The sequence below is a fragment of the Temnothorax nylanderi genome, unplaced genomic scaffold (genome assembly GCF_030848795.1).
Source record: "Temnothorax nylanderi isolate EJ_2023f unplaced genomic scaffold, tnyl_v1.0 TNYL_tig0184_pilon, whole genome shotgun sequence".
Taxonomy (NCBI): Eukaryota; Metazoa; Arthropoda; class Insecta; order Hymenoptera; family Formicidae; genus Temnothorax; species Temnothorax nylanderi.
Genome location: NW_027249246.1, coordinates 215,001 through 240,217, shown reverse-complemented (window position 1 = coordinate 240,217; position 25,217 = coordinate 215,001). Strand labels below are relative to the sequence as shown.

General features: G+C 33.1%; 2 protein-coding genes across 3 annotated transcripts in view; both read right to left on the bottom strand.

Annotated features, from left to right (window-relative positions):
- Positions 1-838: 838 nt before the first annotated feature.
- Positions 839-25,217, bottom strand: part of LOC139778446 (uncharacterized) — a 45,121-nt gene continuing 20,742 nt past the window's right edge. Inside the window, exons 2-13 of the mRNA XM_071716379.1 lie at positions 14,323-14,574; positions 10,178-10,535; positions 9,210-9,328; positions 8,897-9,121; positions 8,175-8,816; positions 6,515-6,546; positions 3,270-4,033; positions 3,139-3,201; positions 2,915-3,053; positions 2,685-2,856; positions 2,243-2,599; positions 839-1,387 (exon numbers count right to left, since the gene is read on the bottom strand). Of these exons, the coding sequence (XP_071572480.1) occupies positions 1,323-1,387; positions 2,243-2,599; positions 2,685-2,856; positions 2,915-3,053; positions 3,139-3,201; positions 3,270-4,033 (1,560 nt within the window). The 5' untranslated portion in view covers positions 6,515-6,546; positions 8,175-8,816; positions 8,897-9,121; ... (1 more) ...; positions 10,178-10,535; positions 14,323-14,574 and the 3' untranslated portion in view covers positions 839-1,322. The remainder of the gene's footprint in view (positions 1,388-2,242; positions 2,600-2,684; positions 2,857-2,914; positions 3,054-3,138; positions 3,202-3,269; positions 4,034-6,514; positions 6,547-8,174; positions 8,817-8,896; positions 9,122-9,209; positions 9,329-10,177; positions 10,536-14,322; positions 14,575-25,217) is intronic.
- On the bottom strand, positions 15,669-18,527 carry LOC139778450 (uncharacterized). 2 transcript variants are annotated; one of them, XM_071716383.1, is made up of 4 exons: positions 18,224-18,527; positions 18,075-18,156; positions 17,794-17,959; positions 17,486-17,555 (listed from the first exon to the last, which is right to left on the bottom strand). In XM_071716383.1, the coding sequence occupies exons 1-4, from the start codon at positions 18,508-18,510 to the stop codon at positions 17,539-17,541; spliced, it is 552 nt and encodes a 183-aa protein (XP_071572484.1). In that variant the 5' UTR covers positions 18,511-18,527; the 3' UTR covers positions 17,486-17,538. The 2 variants fall into 2 exon arrangements, with proteins under 2 accessions (XP_071572483.1, XP_071572484.1); XM_071716382.1 differs by having other exon boundaries at positions 15,669-17,959.

Below are 25,217 nucleotides of genomic sequence, written 5' to 3'. Positions count from 1 at the left end.
AATTCTAAATTATTCTTGGTAATTACAGCTGGTGATACCACTTCCTGGAAAATAAATGAAAACTGGAAATACAACTAGAAATAATATAACAAGTTATGTTTCTGCAAAGTACAACTTCTGAGTCACATTTGTAAAAAAAATTATTGTACTACAAAAACAGTACAAACTTACTTTTTCCTTTGAATCATGTACTTTTTCTGTATTTGAAAAAACAACCTTATCACTACGTTTTTCACCTTCTTCGTGATTATCTGTCATGCCTTTTAATTCATGTTGTTTGTCGGACTTATTCTTATCTATTTGTGGTATTGATTGTTTCAAAGTGCTGTTACTGGAATCTTTTACAGGAACTAACGATTTCTGTTAAAAATATAACCCAGATAACAAGATACTTCCACAGTACTAGTACGGTGAACGTACGTCGTACTTTGCGTATCGGTACTGTAGCTACCACGTACGTGCGTACCGTAGGCGTACGTTACCAGTACACCGTATTTGGTACGCAGTACGGCTACCGTAGCGCTACTGTGCGCTTGATGTAGGGTTATGATCGTACGCTGTACTCTCACGGTACCAATAGTGTACTAGAACGAGAATGCATTATCGTACCGGCTTTTTTCGGTTTTTCCCCATCCCATTATATATTTATAAAGGTTATATACGTATAAAAAAACATTATTTCAATTTAATTGTAATTAAATTATACATTTATTCATTTAAATACATTATATAATAATTCATATATTACATGATAAAAACGAAACAAAATTTTCATATTATATATATATAATAATGTTATAATACCAAATATGTATATAATTAAAAGGTAATAATTAACTATATATATAATATATTATTGTATAATCAAATAATTAGGACTCTCGATAATGAACAAAATAAAATTAGATCACGCTATGAGAATCAACGCGGTTATTTGTGCGCTTTATACTTTACTATAATTTAAGTAATTAAACAATATAAACAATATACATTTTTAATTCATTATCAGTATGCGTTGAAGATGATCCAAAAAAGGATCGAAACGTTGTTAATATAACGTTTATATTATAGATTTGATATAATTAATAACTGTAATAAAATTGTATTAAAAAGTCATGTGAAATGGAAAGGGCCCCATCCCCGCCCTTTCCTGTGAGGCACAACCAAATATTTGCCCCTCCATACCATTTATCCTGAAAAAAAAGAAGAAATGAATTAGGGATGAGAACGGCCCCACCCCGCCGTTCTCTGTGAAGCACATCCAAATTTATTACTGCTTCTCCAAGCAAAAAAACAAAATACAAAAAATACATACCGTCATACTAACAAAAGTCTGGTGGACTGCTAAAAAGGGTTATACCATCATTACTCTCATCGTCGTATAGATCTGGAATTATATTATTTATTAATAGAAATTAATAATGTTTTATTTATTTGTTATTTAAGGCTCCTGGTCCCTGCCATGATATAACAAGACAGGTGTAGCATTTCCAAGGATGCGCAGTCGTCAATTTTCTTTCACCAATAAAAAATTTATCCGACATGCAAGAAGGAACATGGCTCCTCCCCTAATATATGCCAACGTGTCAATTTTTCGGACAAAAATTTGATTGGTTGTTTCCTATTCTTCGGCCATTATTATGCGCAATGCTACACCTTCTTCTTATTGTAGTGGTCCCTGCTACAACTGTTTTTATGTAATGACGTCAGAAGCAAGAATGACACGTTGAAAATCTTTGCATGGTATTTCCAAATAAAAAGATATTTTGCACAAAATAACACTTCAGATTACTTCAGCACACTTCAAAAATACTTCGAGTTTTATCCATTTCCCTTGACAATTAATAAACAGTCATAAAATAAATGTAATACGAAGCCTAACTATGCACGTTTATGTACCTGCGCATAAGCCTACATTGTTAGGCTTTGCATTACATTCATTTTACGACTGTTTATTAACTGTCAAGGGAAATGTGTAGAACTCGGAATATTTTTGAAGTGTGCTGAAATGATATAAAGTGCAAAATATCTCTTTATTTGGAAATACCGTGCAAGAATTTTCAACGTGTCATTTCTCGCTTCTGATGTCATTAAATAAGGATAGTTATAGTAGGGACCAGGAGCCTTAAGATTACTAATTTAAATTTAACAAATTTTATAATTTATAATTAATATAATTTTATAATTTTTTATAATTTATATTATAAATTACTATATATTATTATACCTATTATTTATTTACCATTTTCTGCCAAATATTCATGCTCGTCGTTGTCCTCCGTTCCATCCGTGTCCTGGGTGTCCTGGGTGTCCATATCATCGGCGTTTTCTCCCTCCGTGTGCTGGGTCTCCTCTGGTTCGTTGGCGTCCTCAGCTACCTCCTGGATGTTTTCAAATTCCGTGTCCTCTTCCGGGTTATTCATTCGCTGGCGTCGATTGAGTGGGACTTCCTCATTTTCTTCCTCACTTTCTTGATGAAGTCGTCGTTTTCTGTTGTAACGCCATTTTCTAGTTTTAAGGCTTTTTAAAGCCTTCTCCAAAGCGTCATAAAATTCGACCTTATTGGGGTTGGAAAAATGTTTGTTGGCGTTTATGGCATCTGGAAAAATTTATGAGAAACACCTTAGTTATCGTCGTGTATATTCAATATAGAATATAAACACGAACGGTATTTTTTTACGAACCTTGACATGCTTGAGCAAAGCGACTGTCTCGCAATTTGCATCCCCCTGGTCCTGTTCTTTCATTCAAGGTGAGGTATGTAGAAACCTCCTCATCTTCGGGAAATACGCTGCGAAAATACTCTGCAGCGCAATCGACTGGATTGGTCCGTCCAAGATAAACAAAGTATCCCACCTGTAACAAAATTTTTGTAGTCAACTGAATTAAATATATATTTAGAAAAAATTCTTACCAAATCATTATAAATATCATCGTCAACTTCTTCGAAGGCTGAGAAATCGTCCACAGTTTTAAATAAAACTCCTTGTGGCTTCACTGGTCTTCTTACTGCAGACTCTCGCGTCAGTTGTTTGATGGCTTTGACATTTTCACTGCAGGAAAAAATAAAATTATGGAATTAAAAATTCATTTATAATACGTTGCTTGCTATTCTTCAGTAAATTCGTTAATACTTACTCGATTTTCTTTTCAATCAAAATTTGTCGCTCTTCCATCCGATTTAGTTGCGTCACAATCATTCTGAAATAAAATTAATGTCTTTATCCGTGCACTAGATGACTATTGCTGTAATCCTTCTTGAAACTTACTCTACAGATCGTATTATATCACAAGATGTTTCCCCGTCTTTTGTCCACTCTTCTTTATGTCCTTGTCTGGCTGGAGATAGGCGATTCCGTTGTACAGATGATGGTGGTGGTTGTGATAACGTTTGTTTATGTTGTGGTGATGGTTTTGATGGTGGATGACTGTTTCGTGTGAATGATTTTGTGGCTGGTGAAGGAGAGCGTGATAATGTTTGTTTATGTTGTAATGATGGTTTTGATAGTGAATGACTGTTTCGTGTGAATGATTTTGTGGGTGGTGAAGGAGAGCGTGATGACATTTGTTTATGTTGTGATGATGGTTTTGATAGTGGATGACTGTTTTGTGTGAGTGATTTTGTGGCTGGTGAAGGAGAGCGTGATAATATTTGTTTATGTTGTGGTGATGTTTTTGATAGTGAATGACTGTTTCGTGTGAATGATTTTGTAGCTGGTGAAGGTGAGTGTGATGAGATGAGTTTATGCTGTAATGGAGCTGATGGAGGGGGCATGTGTTTATGTGATTGTGCAGGTGAGAGTGATGATGATGATGATGATGAAGCATGCAGGGATGATGCTGCTGGGGATTGTGAATGTTGCTGTAATGGTGCATTCTGTCTTTGTGTAGTTGTGATGTTTTGTGCCATGTGCCTTTGTGTGTTCTTTCCGGGACGGGATGTGCAATATTTTGCAATATCCGCATCCAGCGATTGCAACTCTTGGAGTTTGTACGTCTTGTCCGCTCCTCTTCCTCTCCCTCGTTGACTCATCTAAATAATGATTTGAGATAACTCACCTAATGAAGGCATCTTAATCTATAGTATGTAGAATGACTGCAACTATCCAGACGTCAACAATAGGATCTGTATGGCCTTCAGTGTGCCAATAAGGCATGCGAAAACATTTACTCTCCACTTCATTAAGATCTATTACATTGACTTCATCAGATAATAAAGAACATCGGAAGACACCTACTGATGACGATGGCAAACCAACATCGAAAAAATCTTCAACTCTGCAAAACTCTTTAACCGCCAACTGATAATGCTCACGCGAGAGAATGATGCTCTGAACAAGACAAACCTTTGAATTGTGTAATATTACCGTATTATCCTGATTCTTCACCGATATACGAAATTTTCCTGTGTCTAAGATCTGAAATTGACGACTATCTAGGGGAGTATCAAAAACTACAGGACTAACCCAGGGTCTACTGGAACGTATCACTTCTTCAGTTACATTATGTACGATGTTTTGTGTAACTTGTAACTTTTCAAGTCGCCTATTTACGATTTGCTGCAAATGTTGATGAGGCTTCCGGCAAGCTTTGCGGAAATACGTCATATTATTTTCATATGGAAACATGGACAATTCATTCAATGAGCCAAAGCGTCTCGCGTCATCTACGAGATGTAAAAGACAATGAGTAATGTAAGAAAGAATTTCTGGACCATATATATCTTCTGCTCTATTTACAAAAATGTTTATTGCTGTGTGTGCAAAATCAAGACGGTCTTCTGATAAGGAAGAACTGACTAGAATTCGAATGGCGGAATGTAATAGAAGAAAATGTTTATATGCAGCAGGATTTATAAGTCCATAATAAACAACTGGGGCAGTATACAAAAGAAGTTGGCGATTTTCCGTAGCTTTAAACCCTCCATATTTTTTCATGAATTTCGGTTTTCGTGAAAATTCCTTAGGGCAGTAATTCTTAACTTGCTGTAGACGTTTAGTAATAATGTCAAGTGATCTGGCTGAAAGTTTTAAATTTGGATTATATTTTCCATCAACAAAAACGCTATTTATTTTTGGGACGACACCAAGAAAAACAGTGTGCATCAAGTCGAAGACCGTTTGAGTTACCAACCCTATCCCTAAAGTAAGCAGAGCAGAGTCAGAATCTGTATGATGTTCTCCATCAATGCGCTGTCTGTATTCTTCGTCTGTACGGGGCCTGTGCTGAATACCACGATAAGCTACTACTCCACGACGAAGCCAATTTCCCCGAATCCAACATTTTGAACACGGAAATATACTGCCATGGCCTTTATGACCCAATACAAAAGCTCGCGCAGGAGAATCTGCTATGAAACATCTCAATTCAATTACTTTCAATTGATTATGAAAAACAACTCCACGATTTAATACATCCTGAACTTCATCCACAAAATATTGGAATAATTCCTGCGCATTATTTGGTTTTGATGACCCTCGCCAGACGCCTACAATTTCTGGTTTACTTCGATGAATATTTGCAATCCTAATTTGTATTGGCCACATTTGAATTTTTCCCTGTCCATCTAGTGTTGCACCATCTGTACTAAAGTCTACCATCAAAGTGTCAAGTGGAATCAGTTCCGGAGAGGTTTGTTGAAGAATGGAAAGAATTCCTGTCTCAAATCCTAAATGGAGATATTCACCCCCTGCAATGTTAAGTGTGGGATGCGCGGTACGTGGAGTCTTTAAAAGAGTTCTACTATCCTTTGGCAAAGTAGATAAACAAGGATGTGTTCGAACAACCTGTAAAACAGCATTTATTTGCGAATGAGACATATCACTGCGTACGAAGACTTCAGCAAGGCGTTCTTGAAAATTATTAATAGTGTCTCGAGGCTCAATATCCACCGCATCATCATAATCTGAAATGGATTCAGCATCGTCTGAAGAACTTAATACTTCATCGACCTCATTAAAAGCACATTGCACATCATTAGCTGATGCATCAGAAGATACAGAAATTTCATCTTCCTCAGTCTGACTGCATTCTGCAAGAATTTGACCTTCGTCAACAAAGTCTGAATCGGCTCTAGCATCAGCAACATCTAAATTCTGCTGTTGTAAATATTCGTATTCATTACGTGCAGCTCTTTCTAATTTTTCCAAACGACGACGATGTACTGCAGATAGTAAATGATAAGGCTTGCGACTGCGCCTGTTTGCCAAACGCAACATATTGATAAAATGGAATATGAACAAAAGAAATAGACAAGACGAAAAAATTACAACTCAAGAAAGAGTAAATAAAGTCTGAGGTGAAAAAGCCTAAACCAAAAAAGACAAGTTTTTTCTGGTTAACATAATACTCAATGATACGTAATAAAACCCTGAAAAAAATATAAATGAAATTATGTATACCAATGTATTTGCAAGTGATTGACGAAAATAATTTATTATTAGGAGTCTTTCTGAAAATAGTCTTAATAAATAAGAATAAGATAAATAAAATACCTGCAGCAAATTATACAAACCTCGTCCGTTGTAATTACTTCAGCAATCTGACCTGTAGATTAAGAATGAAATGGTGTAAAGCATAAAATGATTAAAAATACGTACAATTAAACAAACACATTTGTTAAATTAAGTTTCTATTTAACCATTAAATCATTATTACAAATTAAAAATTTATAATGGTGTATTGACAATATAGACTGAAAATTAAACTATCCTGTACTATGAAATCTTAAAAGGGAAGGCTTAGAACTGAACTCTGCCAAATTTGATGAAACTTGGCAGGATTACAAAGAAAATTCCCTCGAATGTAATAATACCCCTATTTAGATGCCAACGGTCAATCGTTTCCGATATTTTAATAATCAATTTTAATATTTAGTAGCGTCTTTAGAGTAGAGTTTATTAGGACATTCACAGACAAGTATTTGTAGCGTAGTGGATATGGTAACTACCCTCATAATTATTTTATACGTTATTTTATATTATAATTATTTCTATTACAATTTATATAATATACATTTTTTATATCATAAAATAATTTATTTTTTATATCAACAATATAATTATTTTTATTGTAAAACATTGATGTTATAAAGAAATTAACTGTGGGATTTAAACGAGTTTACAAATTATGAAGCAATTACTTATCCACTACGCCAAATACTTGTATGTGAGTATCCTAATAAATTCTACTCTAAAAATGCTATATTTATTATTAAAATATCTCAGAAACGATTGACCGTTGGCACCCAAATTAGGATATCATTACATATTTGAGAAAATTTTCTCTGTAATCCTGTCAAGTTTCATTAAAATCGGCAGAGTTCAGTTCTGAGCCCTCCCTTATTGTAAGACTAAAATTAACACGCTTCTAAGTTCATCTTACTGTTCATCTAACAGTCGTTTGACTTCTAAACGGTGAATTAGATTTAAGAAGTTTTTTCTTTAAAAAGTTCGAGAAGTTCTATATGAATAAATATGTCAAAAATTATTAATACACCTAAAAAAGAAAAAATATTGAGAAAAAATAGATATTTTAATTTAAATTATTTCCCCCAAATTAAATAATTTTACGATTGACTAAGGGTGTTTAGAAATTAGAAATGAAGAACTTCAGAGTCACAATCTGATACATATCTAGTACATATATGTTACAATATATATATATATATAATATATATATAATGTTTAATTTTTTAACAAGTCACACTCAATAGACCCCTGGTAACACAATCTGATAGCTCAGATACGTCCCGAAGAAGTGCGCAAGAAAACAGTACAAAATTTCGATAGAAGTGCATATAGCTGTGATTATAATATCTGTGATTATAACCTGTGATAAATGTTTATATATAAATTTCACAGTAGCTTCTTACAGCAGACACTGCTGCAATAGTACAGTAAGTACTCGTTCTATCACAGATATTATGCACATCTGTCGCAATTTTGGACTGTTTTCTTGAGCACTTCTTCGGGACGTATCTGAGCTATCAGATTGCGTTACCAGGGACGTTTAACAGGGACGTTTAACCGCTCAGTAGCAATTAATGATTTAGCTCTTACTTTTAGAATTTATAACAAAGAAATCAATGTCGAGTGTCGACAAGACAATGCAGCAGTTATATAAATAACAGTTATATGTATACAGAGTGAGTTGTTACATGAAAAATTACTTACCTCAGATACTGAATGAATAACAATGATTCTCAAATCCTTAAGATATTCCTGAACCTCCTGAATATTCCGTAATAACTTGAAAAATTACGGAAGTAAGGAAAACACGTCCGTACGGGTTCACGTTATCGCAGAAAAGAACAATGCGCAGAGAAAAACAAAATAGCCGCGCTGGCCGTTGGGAGGAGACTTTCCATTATGGCGGATTTACACTGCACGAACTTCTCCATTAAGGCGGCATAAGGTGTACCCAGCACAGTCGACCAATCAGAATTAGATCGCGTTTTCAGCTTGCCAATTGGCAATGTAGGCTATCACATCCCGTCTGGCCGCGCTTGCGTCGATTGCGCGCGCCAAAATATAGTAAGGATATATCTTATTCGTTTTAAAATTAAAAAATATAATAATTTTAGATTTCAATACATGCTCAGTACGCTGTACTGATATGGTACAGTTCCTATTGCGCATATAAACCGAACAGTACGCAGTACAGGTACGATGATAGTACCAGAATGGTACGCTGTACCAGTATCATGTATCATTTTTGTACTGGTACTGTACAGCTACGCCGTACGCTGACATCTCGTGGCAGTACAGTAACAATACGGTAGCAGTATCTTGTGCGGGAATCGCACGCTTGGTTATCTGGGAAATGATAAAATAAAAACTTATATTATTGTATTTTTTTTAGCTAAAACTATAATTATAAACAAAAATGTATTTACCTTTATCTGATTCTGTTTCTCATTTTTTCCATCTTCTGTAGATAACATTCCTCTTTTTTTTAAATTCTTGCTTAGAACATTATCTTTTACTTTGACTGTTTTGATTACATGACTATTGTTAGTATTTGATGACAATTTTTTACTATTATCTTTTTCAACTAATGTAGTGTCTAATTTCTTGATTTTTGCAGCAATTCTGTTTTTTATATCGTCTCCTTTTAAGCTCTGAAAAGATTTAGTGTAATTTTTTGTTTAAAGTCTACTTTGGAAAGAAAATAAGATATTTTGAAAAATGTATTTATAAAAAAGTTACGTTTTTGCCGTCAACGTCTGATGATTCACTCTCAAGTTCTGTTGCTGAAATGCAAAGATTCAGAGGCGAAAACTCTACTCTTTTACATTTTATTTTTACGTCAACTGCTTCTTTGGTTTCTATCATATAAAAACAGATATTTAGTACAGAATGCTCGTGATTATTTTAGTAAATAAATTTATAAATATATATTATATACATGCATAATATTAAAGTGTACAAAATAATAAATTTAATATTATATTATAAAATATAGTACTCTTTAGTATATACTTGTTTATTTTTAAAAATAAGGCCAATTATATACACTACATTATAGTATGCAATTATATTACTTTATACTTGGCAATTATATATGATCTTTCATAAATCTAAATGATTATATAACGTCTGATATTTACTGTAAAGTCTTACATAAAGGGAAGTCTTACAAATAATCGTTTAACATTAGTATTTTATTATGGCAGTATCAACACGGTACAATGTCGAGTGCTTTCCTATTTGTAATGTAACGATACAAGCATTATGCAAAATTCTAACCTAATTTAACCTAACTATATTCTATGATAATAAATATAAGATAATAATGCTTCCGTTGACTTTGTACCATTAAATAGAAAGCATTAATTTACAAATTATCTTTATATAATACTTTACAAACAATATTTTCCAACATAAAAAATGAATAAATGTTACTAATATTAATTAATATGGAGTAATGGAAAGAAAGCTAATCTTAAGAATACTATATTCTTACTAAGGGCCAATTTCTTTACCGTTGGATAACTCTATCCTTCGGTTAATAACCTCACTCTTTATCTCTTTCTAACTGCCCCCTTAGAAAGAGATGAAGAATGAGGTTAACCGAAGGATAGAGTTATCCGACAGTGAAGAAATTGGCCATAAGAGATTAAAATTTTTTAGATACATTTTGAGTTTCTTACTCTAATACTATATACTACACATACCTTCTAGAATTGCTTTCTGTTGCATTCTTCCTATTATTCCGTAATAAAAATGACCATCGTCCCATTTAATTTGGTATTTTTTATCGTATTGAATGTCTTTTATATTAAAATCCACTATGTCCTTTGTATCCACAATTGCTTTTACGCCGTCTTCAAATTTAACGTAAGTGAACATGTTTGTGCTGTTGCCGCTCGGCAGTGTTAATACGGAAAATGGAGGGAAATCTTTCTGCCAGATCTCTGTGCGCATGCGTGGTGCGTGGACTATATAGCGATGCGCGTATTTTTCTACAGGGACGCAACGTTTATTATGTGTGTGTTGATGATCCATATACGCTTTACACGTACAATCTGAATTCTATAAACAATTCTATAATCAATTCAAAATTAGATAAAATGGATAAAGATAATGTATCTTTAAAAAGAAAAAGATACAATAAACTTTTTTTGGATAAAAATAGTAAAATTCCGTTAGTAGCTAAACAAACTTGGAGACGGTGGCAGGATTATAGTAAACGTATGTATACATATATATGTATATATATATAGTGTGTGTGTGTGTGTGTGTGTGTGTGTGTGTGTGTGTGTGTGTGTGTGTAATATTAATATTTTGTATTTATATAAACACACACACACACACACACACACACACACACACACACACACACACACACACACACGTATATGTGTCCTATATAAAGACTATTATATATATAATTAATGCTTAAGGCTAAATTGCACATGCACACGTATATTTTATTCTTCAATCAATATGTGTGTGTGTATGTATTATACATATGATATATACGAGTATACACACATGCATAATTTGTTATTTAATCAATAATAATATGTGTCTTTTTACAGACAATCGTAGTGATTATGAATCAAAAGAACCGTATTTACATTTTAAAAAAGATTATATTGAAACATATAAATTAAATACTACTTTACGTAATAATACGTACGAAAGCGAAGAGATGCTTGTCTCTGAAGAAATTGATGATACTACTACGAATTGTGACGGATGCAACAACAATGAAAACGAAAAGATTTACTCTATAGATGAAGATCTATTCCAGAACAGATGTATGGAGGAAGAAATCGAGGATAATAATCCTTGTCATACTGAACCAACAATTATTAATGACGCAAACATAAAACATGACAATACCATAATGTTTGAAAGTTCTAAAACAACTGTTGATGAAGTTGTGCAAATGATACACAGTTACTGTGTTCGTTTCAATAGTTCAGATGAAGCAAGGTTTGCCTTATTTAATATGGCAAGTATTTGGGCGGGTCCTAAGTTTTCAAATTTCATGAATTCGAAATATATGATAAGCAAACGTTTGGATCCTCCAGAAGAATTATTTCAATATATATTTTATTGTAGTAAATGTAATTGTTTATTAGACAAATTTTATAGAAAAGATTTGTTAACAACTACTTATCGGCATTGCGAGAAATGTCAAGAGACATATAAAATGAGTACTAATTCTTCCAACTGTTTCGTAAGTACAGATGTAAAATATCAAGTACAGGTTCTTTTACAAAATTCAAATGTGCGCAAATTATTATTTCAAAACATTAAGGATATTGAGAATAGGCTAAAAAATAAAAATTTAAATATCGTTGATATTCACGACGGTGAATTATATAGAAGACTTTACAATAATAAACGCGAAAAAACAGTATTATTAACTTTAAATTTTAATTTAGATGGTGCACCTATTTCTAAAAATAGCAAAAGTTCTATGTGGCCCATCCAACTAATAATTAATGAATTGCCGCTAAAAATACGGTTTAGAAATATACTACTTGCAGGAATATGGATTACAAAGTCTGAACCTAGCTCACAATTTATGAATTTATATATAAATGTTTTTATTAATCAGATTCGTGATTTGATGACAAATGGTATTGTCATAGACATAGAAAATGGTCAAAAATGTAATTTTATATTACAACCCCTTTGTTCATCGGTTGACTCTGTTGCCCGGCCTATAATACAAAATCGCTTCCAATTTAACGGTTATTTCGGCTGTAGTTGGTGCTATCAGTATGGGGAGTATTTCAACGGTGCTATGCGATACCCTTTTATGGATGATGATCCGCCTTTAAGAGATCATGAATCATATATTAAAGACATGAAGTACGTTGAAGAAATAGGCAGACCATTTAAAGGTGTTAAAGGTTTCGCAAAAATTACTTAATTGGAAAATTTTGATTGTGTTTGGGGATTACCGTATGATTATATGCATGGTATTTTGCTTGGTGCTGTTAATACTTTATGGACAAAGTTTTGGGCAAATAACAAAAAAGAAGAATATAATTTATCCAAAAGTGATATAAGAAACATTGAGAAACGATTGTTAAGTATTAAACTGCCTAGTGAAATTCACAGATCACCACGATTATTTAATAGTGGAAAATGGAAAGCAAGTGAATGGAGATCTTGGCTATTATATCTTAGCATTCCATGTCTTTTAGGAATAATGAAAACAAAATATTTAAGTTCTTTTGCGCTTTTAGTTCGTTGCACACATAAGCTTTTATCTGAAAGTATAACAATAGAAGATTTAAGACAATGCAAGATTGATCTTATGTATTTCACTGCGCAATGTGAAGAATTTTATGGAAAAAGTAGTATGAATTTCAATACTCATGCATTACTTCATGTTGTTGATAACGTATATAAAAGTGGCCCACTTTCTTCGACTTCTGCTTTCCCTTATGAAAATGGAATTTTTGTGCTAAAGCAGAAATTAACTGGTCCGAAAGGAGCTTTAATACAAATGTCTAAACGTCTAATCCAGAAAACTATTTTAGAAACCGAGTTGTTAAGTACATCTGATAATAAACCTTCCCGCTTCTGTAAAAATATTTTGCGTAATCATTTTATATTGAAAGAAACAGAGTTGAAAACCAATTCAGGTGTAATTCTTTTAGCGGAAGATAATAATCTAAATACAAATATTAAACAAATTTTAAATAATAATTTTGCTAATATAAGATTAGAAGATGTAAAAGCTTTTAATAAAGCAGTTTATAAAAATGTCATATATACTACTACTTGTTATAAAAGAGAAACAAAAACTGATAACAAATTTTTTGAAAGTTTAACTGGTGATATAATTGAAATATTCAAAATTGTTTTATATAAAAATAAATCTTATATTTTAGGATATAAACATAATGTACAGTTTCTGTGTATAGAGAACGTGATAATTGATTCATTTTTTAAGATAATATCTAAATCTCATGATCTCCATTTATTTGCTTTTCAAGATATCAAGAAAAAGGTTGTATATATCAACGTCGAGAATGGACCATACTTTTGTCGAATGCCGAACACTTATGAGATCCAATAATATTTTCCGTGATATTATACTTGTATTTTTCAATATAAAATATGAAATATCTTGTCAGGGTATTCACTTTTTCATAACTTTACCTTAATACTTTTTTACATAGAATAATGAGTAGAATCGATTATTATAAAAAAAAAGAAATATTTAAATAAATTCAATACATTTTGCAAATATATTGATATGCTTGTGTAATGATTAGTATCTTTAATCGATGTCTCTCGTTAATTCAGCAAAATTATTAAAAAGTAAATACTTTTGTAGAATATAGCATTATTTTATGCATAAACTAAACATATCGCTTTTGTAACTTTTTTTCAAAAGATATTCCTGAATTCATTTTCTTTGTTTCCTTGCAAAATAAACTCTGCAAATGTATATTGATTGGATTATACTCAGCAGATTATAGTCAGCAGATACTAATGTGCTTACGTCCACTGGATCATATATTTGCAATACTTGCAATACTGTATATGTATACTCTGTTACTATTAGATACAACTCAGTATCTGGAAGATTAACGTTATTATTGTCACACATTGTATATTATATTGTACCACGACTCTTTCCTCATACGTTCAATCTCTCTCTCTTTCTCACCGTTGAATATATGACTTCTTTTTGATAGAAATATCTTTTGAAAATTTAGCATTTACATGTTACACCTTTCATAACAGTTACAGTATCCATTTTCTTTGTAATATTTGCATTTGGTAAAATATAAGCAGTATATATAGAACTGCAGAACGAATAATTGTTTTTGTCATCACTTACATTTAATTTTTTAGTGCTGCAGACGCTGATAAGAATTTTATTTCTTTCTTGCTTATAGATTAATCAGTTTCAGAAAATTATTCTTGTTTAGAAGCAACTAAAGCGGATTATTACAGTATTCATCCATTACTGCACTGCAGTTGTCGATTTACACATAGAAGAATTTGCTCCTACTCCTCCATGCACTTCTTTTTCTTCTTCCTCTTTTTTAAACTGTAAAGTATTAATATTTAACTCTATGTCATCAGATACCTAAAAATAAAATATGAATTTTTAACAAGAAGCAAATAAGTAGATACACTACAGGTAACAATAATTGCTAAACATGATTTAATAAAGGCATAACAGGAAATAAATGTTTCTTTGGAATATCTTTGAAGAAAGTTGATTCAAGTTTTCTTCCTAACTTTTAGAAGAGCTTTTAGTATTTGAAAACTAAAGATATTGTCATATTGTCTTTGTTTCATAACCAATATAATCATGTATGTAAAGTTAACTATGTCTATTAGAAATAATTATTAATTAAAATATAAGTTATGTGTGCTTAAATGTGTGTGTGTGTGTGTGTATATAAAAATTTACCTTTCAATAGCTTGGGAATAAGAAGAAAATTATTAGTAATATTTTTAAATTGTTTTACATAACCGTGTTATAAGGCCTGATGGGCACATAGGAAAACTTAAGCAGTTAAAACGTAAGAGTAAGGAAATATCAGCCAAACACAGTCAAGAAATTAAGACATTGCATAAGCGGTATCCAAACTGTAATTGCCCTATTGAAAAATCTCTGATGAAAACTCATGGGGCAATACAGGTGGTAATTCATGTGAGAACTAATGTGAGAACTCATGTGAAAACTTATGTGAAAACTCGTACCAAAACATCTCATGTGTTTTCACATGAGTTCTTATGTGATATCTCATATAGCAAAAGAATTTAAATTGATATAAAAAATCAATACAAAAGTTCTTTCAATGATTGTAATATTGAGTTGTAAATCATAAAGAAATGCGTAAACGATAGTAGTAATAAATATTTTTGAATTTTTAAAATACAAAGAATATGTAGAAAATTAATAATTGCAGGAAGAAATATTTTATATAAGTATATCTTCTGAAGTAAAGACAATGTTTTTAATTCAATAAAAAAGATTAAAATACATAAAATACATTGAAATACATAAAATACATAAAATACATTGAAATACATGAAATACATTGAAATACATGAAATACATTTGAAATACATTTTTCTAAATGAAATACATAATACTATACATAGTTTTTATAAATTATTTGGTATTTTTTTAATAAAAACGTAAAAAAGTTATAGTAAAAATAGGAAGAATGAAAAAGTAAATATTAATGTTATATACATATCGGAAGTCTAATCTAGTAATTATGAGAATTCGGCAATACAGCTATATAACAATTATTTTCTATTTTTATGAAAACGCAAATACGTTCAATTTTATCAGTTTCTACCGCTATAATTTCACTTCCTATACTACGGATCAAATTAATAGAATTACACACGGGAGTTGACGTATTAACAACATTACAAAGGGTTAATTTTTTTTTATGTTTTTGGTCAACTATAAAATATATTATTTTAATAAAAGTATCATCTGATAACAGTGCGAAACTATTATCAGAACGCGTATTTTTCTTTTGTGAAGACGTAAAGAGACAACCGTCTTTTACAGCTTTTTGATAAATTATTGTACATTTTACAGACAAACCATACTTTACTGCAACTTTCTTATCTATAAGTACTCCGTCTCCAAAATAAGTTACTGATGATAATTTCAAACTTTTTCTAATTCTTTTAACAGAAATTTCTTGACAATAGTTTAGTACTACGGGTGAAGCATGCGGGTATATATAATGACGTAAAGTATGAACACTATGTTGCATATTAATGTATCGAACAATTTGCAAATTTACACCGTTTGCGCAATGAATAGCCTGGAGTACTTCGTGATTGGCTGATTCAAAGGGGAAAGAGGAATGAGCCCAAAGAGGCCCCCAATTCATTACACTTTCCGCAATATGAAGCAGTTGGTGAACGTTGTATGTCATCGCCTTTTTTGAAAACAACTCTTCCGTTTGAAAAACGAATTTATGTAAATCCTTGTCGGCTTCGTTTAATTCATCTAAACTTATATCACATTTTAGTAATATGTAGAGGCTATTAACAAATAAAGTCCAATACTGAACCATTTTTCTATTTAAAACTAATTGAAATAGAGGTAGGCTGTAGTACAGTATGAAATTTTCCCATTCCTTTGCTTTCCAATCACGTATGTCTTCAAAAGATCTAGTTAATCGTTGTAATTGGTGAGGGACTTTTATTTCTAAGAGGAATTTGTTCAGTTTATCTACTGTTGATGTTGGTATACATTTGAGGAAATTAAATGTTATTTGCTTTCCAACACCAGCGAGACAACAATGCATGTAATCAGGCACAATTCCATGTACGATATCGAAATGAGGTAAATTTATGAGAGGTGTCACATACTGTACTCCATAAACATCTTCTACGGGATTATTTTCATCAGTAAGTCTCTTCATAAACTCGATCATATTTGTTTTAGTTCTTTGTTGTGGAGAAAACTCAAGAATGGGATACCTCATACTGCCTTCATACCACTCGCCGTCATGTAAGCACCAACTACAACCGTATTTACCGTTAAATAACTTTATTCCTTGAACAGGTGCTCGCGCTTGTGAGTCAACGCAACAAATCAGAGTATATACTTTGATTAAACGCATCTCATTGTTAATAGTGCATTTAAACCCCTTTGTCGACAATCGAATCATGGTTTCGGTAAATGGTTGTAAAAATGATGTCATTTCTGGTTTGTTTTTACCAAACCACATGCCACATGTAATTATTCTTTTCATTCTTACTTGAATAGGAAGCTCATTTACTTGTAAGTATATGGGCCAAATAGAATATCGTGAACTCTCAAACCGTGGTGCACCATCAGTGTTGAAAATTGTTGTAGCGTAGCTGTATCTTTCATTTGCAGGTAAATTTCTTATAAATGTTCTATAATATTTACCATCAAAAATATCTCTTATTTTTCCATCAAATAATCTTTCCTTTACAATATAATCATAATATTTTTCATTTTCTTCTATTAAAAGTTTGATATTTTCCGTCGGATCAATAATTATAAAAATATTTGGGGACGATGGATTATTCAGATCAATTATCTCAGAGCACACGCTGCAAGTAATAAAGGATTTAAAATCTTGTATTCTTCCAACATAAGTACAGCACTTCGGACAAATTCCATGAAACTCTGATCGACTTTTTGGATTCAGAATATTGTCCAGTATCCAACGTGTATCGGGTAATATTGGACGAGGAAACATTATGTTAATAAGTCGGAATAGATCAGAAATTTCACTTAAAGATGACTTATACTTCAAGGCGTGTTCAACAATCATTAAAAACAATTCACCTGGTGATTTATTCGGAGAAATGTCAATACAATCTTGAAAATCTTTATTTAACACCAGATCTTGCAATTTACGTGATTGATTAACATTTTTTTCACTACTCTCATCTCTTAAATCATTTATTAAATCTGTATCCAATTCCATGAATTCATTTCTCGTACAGTGAATCTAGAAAAATATTTCTTAATTTTACCATATATATGTACATGTATATACATATTATATATTTATTTATATCTCATATAAATTATACTGTTAATATTGCATTAAAAATAAAACTCACTTCTCTACATTGCCAGCAATCCGAGCCGTTTAATTTCGCTCTGTCATTTTTACATCGCATGTTAAGCTTTCTTTTTGACCATCTATAAATAATGTTTTTATTAGATATTTGAGCAACTTACGTTACCACAACTGTTAAGTGATATTTACACATTAATCTTATCCTTTTTTAACAATTTTTTTTCAGGTGACTTATTTTCAGTAACAGCTGTTGCATTTGCATTATTCTCCTCGACTGGATAAAATGTAGGTCGACATGCGCATTGTTTCCGTCTTTTCTTTCGATATGATAATACCGACGGACTTTGTGGCTCATTATTTTCTTTAGTATTTTTGTGATGCAAAACATTTGCATCTGATGGAACAAATTCAGTATCGGAACCTAATTCCAATAATGGGACACTATCGTTTTCTTGCATAGCTTTAAGTGTTGACATCGCTTCACATCCTAATAATTGTTTTCGAACAAGGTATTAATTGCATTAACTGTAATTTGGGATAAAAAATGACTACAAAATCACGTATACATATATGTATACTAGATTTTTCGCCCGCGCTTCGCGCGGGCTCAAAATCTATTCCCTTCTCCCCGAACTCACCCATTAATTAGGAGCACCAATAGAACCCCATAAAACCCAATTTTCAACTTCATAGTAGCGATCCCCATAAAATTAGTAATCTTTTGGTACAGGTTTCATCAACAAAAAATTAAAAAAATTTTGGCACCGGTTTCAAGAAAATCGATCCATTAATAAAAAATTATCCATTAATGAAAAATTAAACTTATTCTTCAAAAATTAAAAAAATTTTGGCACTGGTTTCAAGAAAATCGGTCAATTAATACTTATTATTTCTCGAGATTTGAATAATTTCCAAACCGGTTTCTAAAAAATCGGTAACGAAAAATTATCTATAAAAAAAAATTTAGCTTGATATCTCAAAGTTTGCGGAAATTGGAGCAATCACGTTATTAGCAATTTTTTTAATTCTATTACATTCTTTAGTTCTTTCTAATCCTATTTTATATATAATTCGCTTTAAAATTCGGTCCATTAACGAATGAGTAGTTCGCGGACAGACAGACAAACAGTCGGGTTTCATATTATAAGTATGTTTTTGGCACCAGTTTTAAGAAAATCAATACATTAATGAAAAATTAAATTTTTAGCACCAGTTTCAAGAAAATCAATACATTAACGAAAAATTACCAATATAAATTATCAATAAAAAAAATGTAAATACATATTTCGCGGACAGAAGAATTAGATAATTTTTAACACCAGTTTTAAAAAAATCAATACATTAATGAAAAATTTAATTTTTTTCTGAACCGGTTTCCCAAAACATCGGTAACGAAAAATTAACCACATCATGGCAATTCCCGGAAAATTTTACCCCTACATCATATACAATTCTTTGAGATACAGTCCATTAACGAATGAGTAGTTCGCGGACAGACAGACAAACAGTCGGATTTTATATTATAGTATAAAGTATGATAGAGATATATATTATTTTTCTCGCGCGTTGCGCGGATGTACCGGTGGAATGTGTTTCAAAATTTTTCAAATTTTTCGAGGATGGCGGTGATGTGTATAATTTTTCATAACCGATTTTTTGGAAACCGTAATCTCTGCAATCAAAATATTAATATCGTTAAATATCAATACTACATTCTTTAGTTTTTTCTACCCCTATTTCATGTAATTCTCTCAGATTCGGTCAATTATTTCCCGAGAAATTTAAAAAATTTCTGAACCGGTTTCCAAAAAAATTAGTAACAATAAATAATACACTTTATAGCACTCCCCAAAAAATTCTACCTCTACTTCATATACAATTCTTTAAGATTGGACCGGTATCAGAAATTTTTACAATTTTTCGGGAAATAATTGACCGAATCTTAAAGATTTATAGATCAAACAGGGATAGAATTTTCCGGGAAGTACTATAAAGTGTATAATTTTTCGTAACCAATCTTTTTAAAAGCCGGTACCGAAATTTTTTAACTACAATATCTCGATTCTACGATCGTATAATCGTCTTTGAATGCGTTTCAAATCGTTTGCGGAGCGCCGCTGTTAGCGCTATTGATGCGTCATTCTGTCCTTGTTTTACATCTAATAAGCAATAAAGATAAATAGAATGATGCAATACTTGCAATAGCGCTAATAGCGCGCTCCGCGAACGCAACTTTTATGAGCAGAATGAAGATTAGAAACTTTAAACTGAGATGTCTTCTCTTTTATCTGCCTCGTGTTTATCCATATAACAATTGATATGATGAACCATCGTCGCCAGCTTACAGACAGTTTTATCGCGTTTAAAGAAAATGTTTAATTAACTGAGTTAGCTCGAGACATAGACTATGTTTCCATCGAGGGTTCAAATCGGGTCAGAGTCAGCCAGGTCAGCCAATAGCTATGCTGGTTACAATTGCAATTAGGTTAATTCCGTTATAACCAGCATAACCATTGGCTAACTGGTTGACTCTGACCCGATTTAAACCCTCGATTGAAACATAGTCATATAAGCGTTCGAAATCAAAAAACGGTGCATCGATGGCTTGTGTACGTATACAACCAGTTTACACATAGTTTTATCGCGTTTAGAGAAACGAGCGTACGACTGATAATCTGATCCCAGGAATTCCACCGCACTGCAATATTTACCTTTTTTAATTCTCCGCACGAGCTCGGGCCGTCTATTTTCACGATCTACGCAATCTAAAATTTCTGGCTCACTAGTTCCTTCGCCTTCCTTTTTGGTTACTGGCTCCTGCTTTGTCTGTCCTACCTCCTTCTTTACACAGGACAATACGGCTGAAAAAATGTTTAATTAACTGAGTTAGCTCGAGACATATAAGCGTTCGAAATCAAGAAACGGTGAATCGATGGCTTGTGTACGTATACAACCAGCTTACAGATAGTTTTATCGCGTTTAGAGAAACGAGCGTACGACTGATAATCTGATCCCAGGAATTCCACCGCACTGAAATATTTACCTTTTTTTTTCTCCACACGAGCTCGGGCCGTGCCACGCAAATCGATGGACGCTTTCACGACACTTTACACCGGATTTCGAATTTCGATTTGACGTCGCACTCGATGTCCGTTTCAGGTTCAACGTGTCGCGAAAAACGGCGAAATGTAAGGAGAATAAGATTATCACACGCGACGAGATGGCATCCACGATGAAATTGCACGATAAATGCAATTCGAAATGGCCAATCGGCAAACAGTGTTCTCCCTCTCAAGTCTCACGTATCCACACACGTATTCGTAGCGAGTGACGAGTAGCCTGCACTCTGCATGCACTAGCCACACGTAGCGACGTAGCAACCATTCTCTACACCTGAACTGACTGCAGAGTGCGGACCATTCTCAGTAGCAGTCGAACGTGACTACGTGATTGGTTCTTACTTTTAGAACCAACCAATCAACGCATTGTTGATAAGACGAGACTCAACAGTTGTGTCTGCTGAACGCGGCCATTGCCACCGATATTAACTCAAGAAATTAAAATAAGTACAAATATACTCTAAATTATTGCATTTTTAGTGTACGATGTACGATAGTTACTTACTATCGTACATGTAGTGAAATTATAGTACGAGTACGATAATTATCGCACGGTTGGCAACGCTGATCTGGGTAGACCTGTTCGTTTTTAGCTGAACTTCTTGCACGGTTCATCTTTTTTCTTTGTCTCTCCAACGTGAAAAGAAAGAGAGGAAAGATGAACCGTACAAAAAGTTTAGCTAAGGTTGCAGTCCACTTGACGCTACAAATGCTTCGAAGTATTCCTTGATTGGTCAATTAGTAAGATTCTCTGTTCTGATTGGTCAATCGAACGCTTCGAACCATTTGTAGCGTCAAGTGGACCGCAGCCTAAAACGAACAGACCTAAAGGTGGGTCCAGACATGTATCGTATCACCGTATCGTATCATGATCGCGTATCATGATCAGCTATGTGTGGACGTACATGCTGTATCGTATCTGCGTATCATTTTGATACGCAGATACGATACGACCAGGATCCATCTAAAATCGGTTTTTCGCCGAAACATCAAAGAAATGATACGTGATACGGATACAAACAGTGTGGACGCTTTACCGATCCTGCGCCGTAGCATGGCGCATGACTTGTCCTGATTAGTCAGTCCTGCTTCTTCCCTGTCACGCTTCGGGGATGATTTCACTGATTGTTTGTTTGGAAACTTTAAATAAGTACTGCAAGCTTGTATAAGAATCACCAGTTGCCAAAAAGCGCAAAGTTATAGCTAACCTTTCTTGTGCAGGTATAGCTTTTCTACATATGGTGTCATTTTTGGAAATCTGTTTTCCAACCAAATTTAATAGATATTCAAACTCAGTGGGAGACATTCTTGTGAAGTTTTTATACTGTCCACTTACAGATTGAAATTTTAAATCACGCAATAAACTTGAACCACTGTATATTGTACGATTCGCAAAAACTGTTTTTATCCACCACCGACGTGGCTTCCTTGTTTTTTTTTTTAATAGATAATGAAGAAAAATGTAGCTAGCAGCTGCTAATTGTACAGAGAGAGACATTGTCTCTACAGCAGACAGCGTGAGACTAAAGATACGGGCGTATTAGGTGGAAAACTCAAAAGAAGATACAGATACGGGATACGGATACGAGTAAAAAACAAGATTTTGGTGTATCATTATAACCAGCGTATCGATACGCGATCATGATACGATACGGTGATACGATACATGTCTGGACCCACCTTAATAGTACGGGAGTGTACGGCCCCTGCTCGGCACTCGCTACGTGAGAGGGATATTGTCGCGGGAGAACACTGTGTGCCGATTGGTCATTTCGAATTACATTTTTCGCACGGTATCATAGTGGTTGCGATCTCGTCGCGTGTGATAACCTTCTCCTCACATTTCGTCGTTTTTCGCGACACGTTGAACCTGAAACGGACATCGAGTGCGACGTCGAATCGAAATTCGAAATCCGGTGTAAAGTGTCGTGAAAGCGTCCATCGATTTGCGTGGCACGGCCCGAGCTCGTGTGGAGAAAAAAAAGGTAAATATTTCAGTGCGGTGGAATTCCTGGGATCAGATTATCAGTCGTACGCTCGTTTCTCTAAACGCGATAAAACTATCTGTAAGCTGGTTGTATACGTACACAAGCCATCGATTCACCGTTTCTTGATTTCGAACGCTTATATGTCTCGAGCTAACTCAGTTAATTAAACATTTTTTCAGCCGTATTGTCCTGTGTAAAGAAGGAGGTAGGACAGACAAAGCAGGAGCCAGTAACCAAAAAGGAAGGCGAAGGAACTAGTGAGCTAGAAATTTTAGATTGCGTAGATCGTAAAAATAGACGGCCCAAGCTCGTGCGGAGAATTAAAAAAGGTAAATATTGCAGTGCGGTGGAATTCCTGGGATCAGGTTATCAGTCTTACGCTCGTTTTTACAGGGAGAACACTGTTTGCCGATTGGCCATTTCGAATTGCATTTATCGTGAAATTTCATCGTGGATGCGATCTCGTCGCGTGTGATAACCTTCTCCTCACATTTCGCCGTTTTTCGCGACACGTTGAACCTGAAACGGACATCGAGTGCGTCGAATCGAAATTCGAAATTCGGTGTAAAGTGTCGTGAAAGCGTCCATCGATTTGCGTGGCACGGCCCGAGCTCGTGTGGAGAAAAAAAAGGTTAATATTTCAGTGCGGTGGAATTCCTGGGATCAGATTATCAGTCGTAGGTACGCTCGTTTCTCTAAACGCGATAAAACTATCTGTAAGCTGTCTCACTCCTACTACACCTATACGCCTCGCCTTTACAATTATTCGTCTAATTATCACCTATAATTATCTCACACGCTCAATTCGCAACCACTCTCTCGCACGCCACCTAACCAAGTCCCAATGAATTCGTCAATATAAATTTTATCTCCTCTGTATAAGTGAAACATAATTTTTGCTATTAGGTATGAATGATAATTCATCAAAAAAGTCACAAGCCACATACGCTGCAGTTCGCTTTTACTCGGACGAGACAAGAAAAGTGTCTGTTGTGCCAATATCACATGTCCAACATTTTAATGCAGAAAACTATTGTAATGAACCATATTTTATTAGAAGATACAATGACAGCAATGACAAATTTAGTCTGTCACCGGGAGAAGTTTTATCTTTTTCAGGTAAATATATTACTTTTTGTACTTCATATTGGTTAGGCTGCATTCGAAAACATCACTCAAGTGTGCCTCCGTGTATCATGTTATTCTTGTTGTTCACCAAATGTTAAACAAGGATAAAATGAAACACAAAGGCACTTGAGAGACATTTCCGAACGCAGCCTTACTTTGTAGCTGCTAACACTGATTTTTCAATTTATACAAACTTATTAACTATGAATAATTAAATATTATTCATTTCATTTAATGATTTTTTTATACATCCAGTAAAATTAAAATTAATATTTTAAATATGATATCTGTTAGGTAATTTAATGGTAAATAATATTAAATGTAAATGTCAATAATTGAGGTCGTGAAGAAAATATTGATATATTGTCTGTTCTTCCAGTAATATAAAAATACATAATACATATTTATGTTCTTAATTAAAATAATACTTCAAGATTATATTCAAAATGTTAATAAGCAATTTGTATATATATTTGAGCTGTGATTCGTTGTAAACTGTAACAGTATTTTCAAAACTTGTTAATACTTTACTGAATTAAACTTTATTGCTTTTAAATGCAAAATATTGAATTATACATATAAGTGTTACTAATTTATCTTATTTTCATAATTGATCTTATTCGAATAATATATTGAAACTTCTTAGGAGTATTTTTCAGTCTTATTTCTGCTGGGATATGTATTGAAAAAATTTTAGCGAATTATTTATTAAAATTGTTTGCAATATTTAAATTGACAATATAAATGACTTCAGTTAATCTGAAACAATAATTTAAAAAATGTTAAGTTTCCACTTTTTTCACTTATATTCCTTAAGAAATATTTATTTTCTCTTCCTAATAATTTCTTTGTATCCAATAACAGGAGTAAAGGTTTATTGGAAACTAATTTTTATTGTACCTTTTTTTATTTGAAATGTAGAAAATTAATATTTTGAATTTAAGTCAT

Excerpts from the sequence above, each read along its gene's own strand:
- LOC139778450 (XM_071716382.1), bottom strand. The coding sequence starts at position 18,510 with ATGTCAACACTTAAAGCTATGCAAGAAAACGATAGTGTCCCATTATTG. Across the intron at positions 18,157-18,223 it reads AAAAAGGATAAGATTAATGT|ATGGTCAAAAAGAAAGCTTA; the intron begins GTAAATATCACT and ends CATTATTTATAG. Across the intron at positions 17,960-18,074 it reads ATTGCTGGCAATGTAGAGAA|ATTCACTGTACGAGAAATGA; the intron begins GTGAGTTTTATT and ends ATATTTTTCTAG.